General features: G+C 36.2%; 1 protein-coding gene across 6 annotated transcripts in view; it reads right to left on the reverse strand.

Moving 5' to 3' along the window:
• SNX7 (sorting nexin 7) overlaps positions 1 to 1,522 on the reverse strand; it is a 506,430-nt gene that overhangs the window by 14,519 nt on the left and 490,389 nt on the right. The window contains exon 8 of one of the 6 annotated variants that reach the window (XM_012730112.1): positions 253 to 341. The exons of the other annotated variants lie outside the window; for them this stretch is intronic. Coding sequence (XP_012585566.1) covers positions 291 to 341 — 51 coding nt within the window. The 3' untranslated portion in view covers positions 253 to 290. Of the gene's footprint in view, positions 1 to 252; positions 342 to 1,522 lie in introns of those variants that run through there. 6 annotated transcript variants of the gene reach the window in all.

The following is a 1,522-nucleotide window of genomic DNA, read 5'->3' on the forward strand; positions in this document are numbered from 1 at the left end:
GAGGAGATCCACATGGTGTGGCAGACCTCTCCTGACCCACCCGCTGCTCCCCTCAGCAGTGTACTTCATTGATCGGCCTGTTCTGCTCCCGCTCTCTCTGGTGAATCCTCTCACCCTCTGCATCTCTGGCCTGTACCCCAGTTCTGTATGAATAAGTAAATCTTTAAAAAATAATAATAAAAAAAATCATTTTTTTTTGAAAAGTCACCAATATTTACCATTATATGAACTAGTTAAGAACACGGGATTCAATCAGAGATGTTGATGGGAGTTCCAAGGTGTGCCTCTAACTAACACTTGATCTTGGCTAATTCTCTGAATCCTTGGGGTTCAGTTTCACACTTTAAAAAATAAAGGAAATTAAACTACAAATTAGCTCAGAATTCTTTTAGCACACCATTAAAACTATTGTTTGTGGTGATAATATCTGCATTAAACATATGGTTTTATTTCCTTCACTTCCCATTCTGGGTCTTCATTTTCTATTGCTACAATAGAAAACTCAATTAACTGACATACAGATTAAATAGTCCAACCTGGTGGTACAGGGAATTAACTTGTCAAATTTAGTCAAATATCTAATACTAGAGACAGGTTTCTATCACCAGACACCTGATACCCATTCCAAGCCCAACTGGGGAATGTACATGAGATACTTTCACCTGCTCTCTCTCCAATTTATTATTTTACCTTTAGTGCAGTTACATAAATATTTATAGTTACATAGTTTATATACACATATCCATTCATATATTCAGTATATATTTATTAAATTCCTTCTCTGTACTAGGCATTCTCCTAGGAGTTGGAGATTCAGTGGTGAAGGCAACAGATAAAAATGCCTGCTATTCCAGAGTTTATACTCTATTGGGAAGAGACAAACTGTAAACAAAATAAATAAAATATGAACTATCAGTTGATTGGAAATGCTAAAGGGAAAACTGAAACAGAAAATAGAAAAGGAATGCTAAGAATGAAATTTCAGATAAGATGACCACCAGAGAATGTCTAAATATGGGTCGTTTGAATAAATATGTGAAGTCGTCATGAGAGAGAACCATGGGATTCTTAGTAAAGTATCCCTTGTAGGAAAAACGGCCTGGACCTTGTTCTTGGTGGTCCAAGAACAAGGTGGTGAGCATGACTATAGCATGTAACGGAGTTGGGGGAGAAAAAAAAAGGGGGGACAAGGAGGGAACATCCTAGAAGATGAGGTCAATGAATCAACAAGTCAATGGAGGACCTGATCTTACTGGGTCATGTAGTCCATAGTACAGTTCATGGATTTTTCTGAATGAGATCCCAAGCCACTGAGATTCAAAGGGAAATGACAACATCTCTCTCAAATTTTAAGACAGCATTATGCATTATATAATACCAACGTGTGTGACTGAAAGTATTTGAAAGAAGAGACCTGATTTCAGAGATGTTTAAATGCAAAATTGTATGCTTTAGTATCAGTTATTTTGCATCCAGTGGTTGTTTGAATTACTACTTTTTTTATTATAATTTTTTTTTTTTT

Source organism: Condylura cristata, unplaced genomic scaffold, assembly GCF_000260355.1.
Source record: "Condylura cristata isolate star-nosed mole 26May11 unplaced genomic scaffold, ConCri1.0 scaffold00026, whole genome shotgun sequence".
Taxonomy (NCBI): Eukaryota; Metazoa; Chordata; class Mammalia; order Eulipotyphla; family Talpidae; genus Condylura; species Condylura cristata.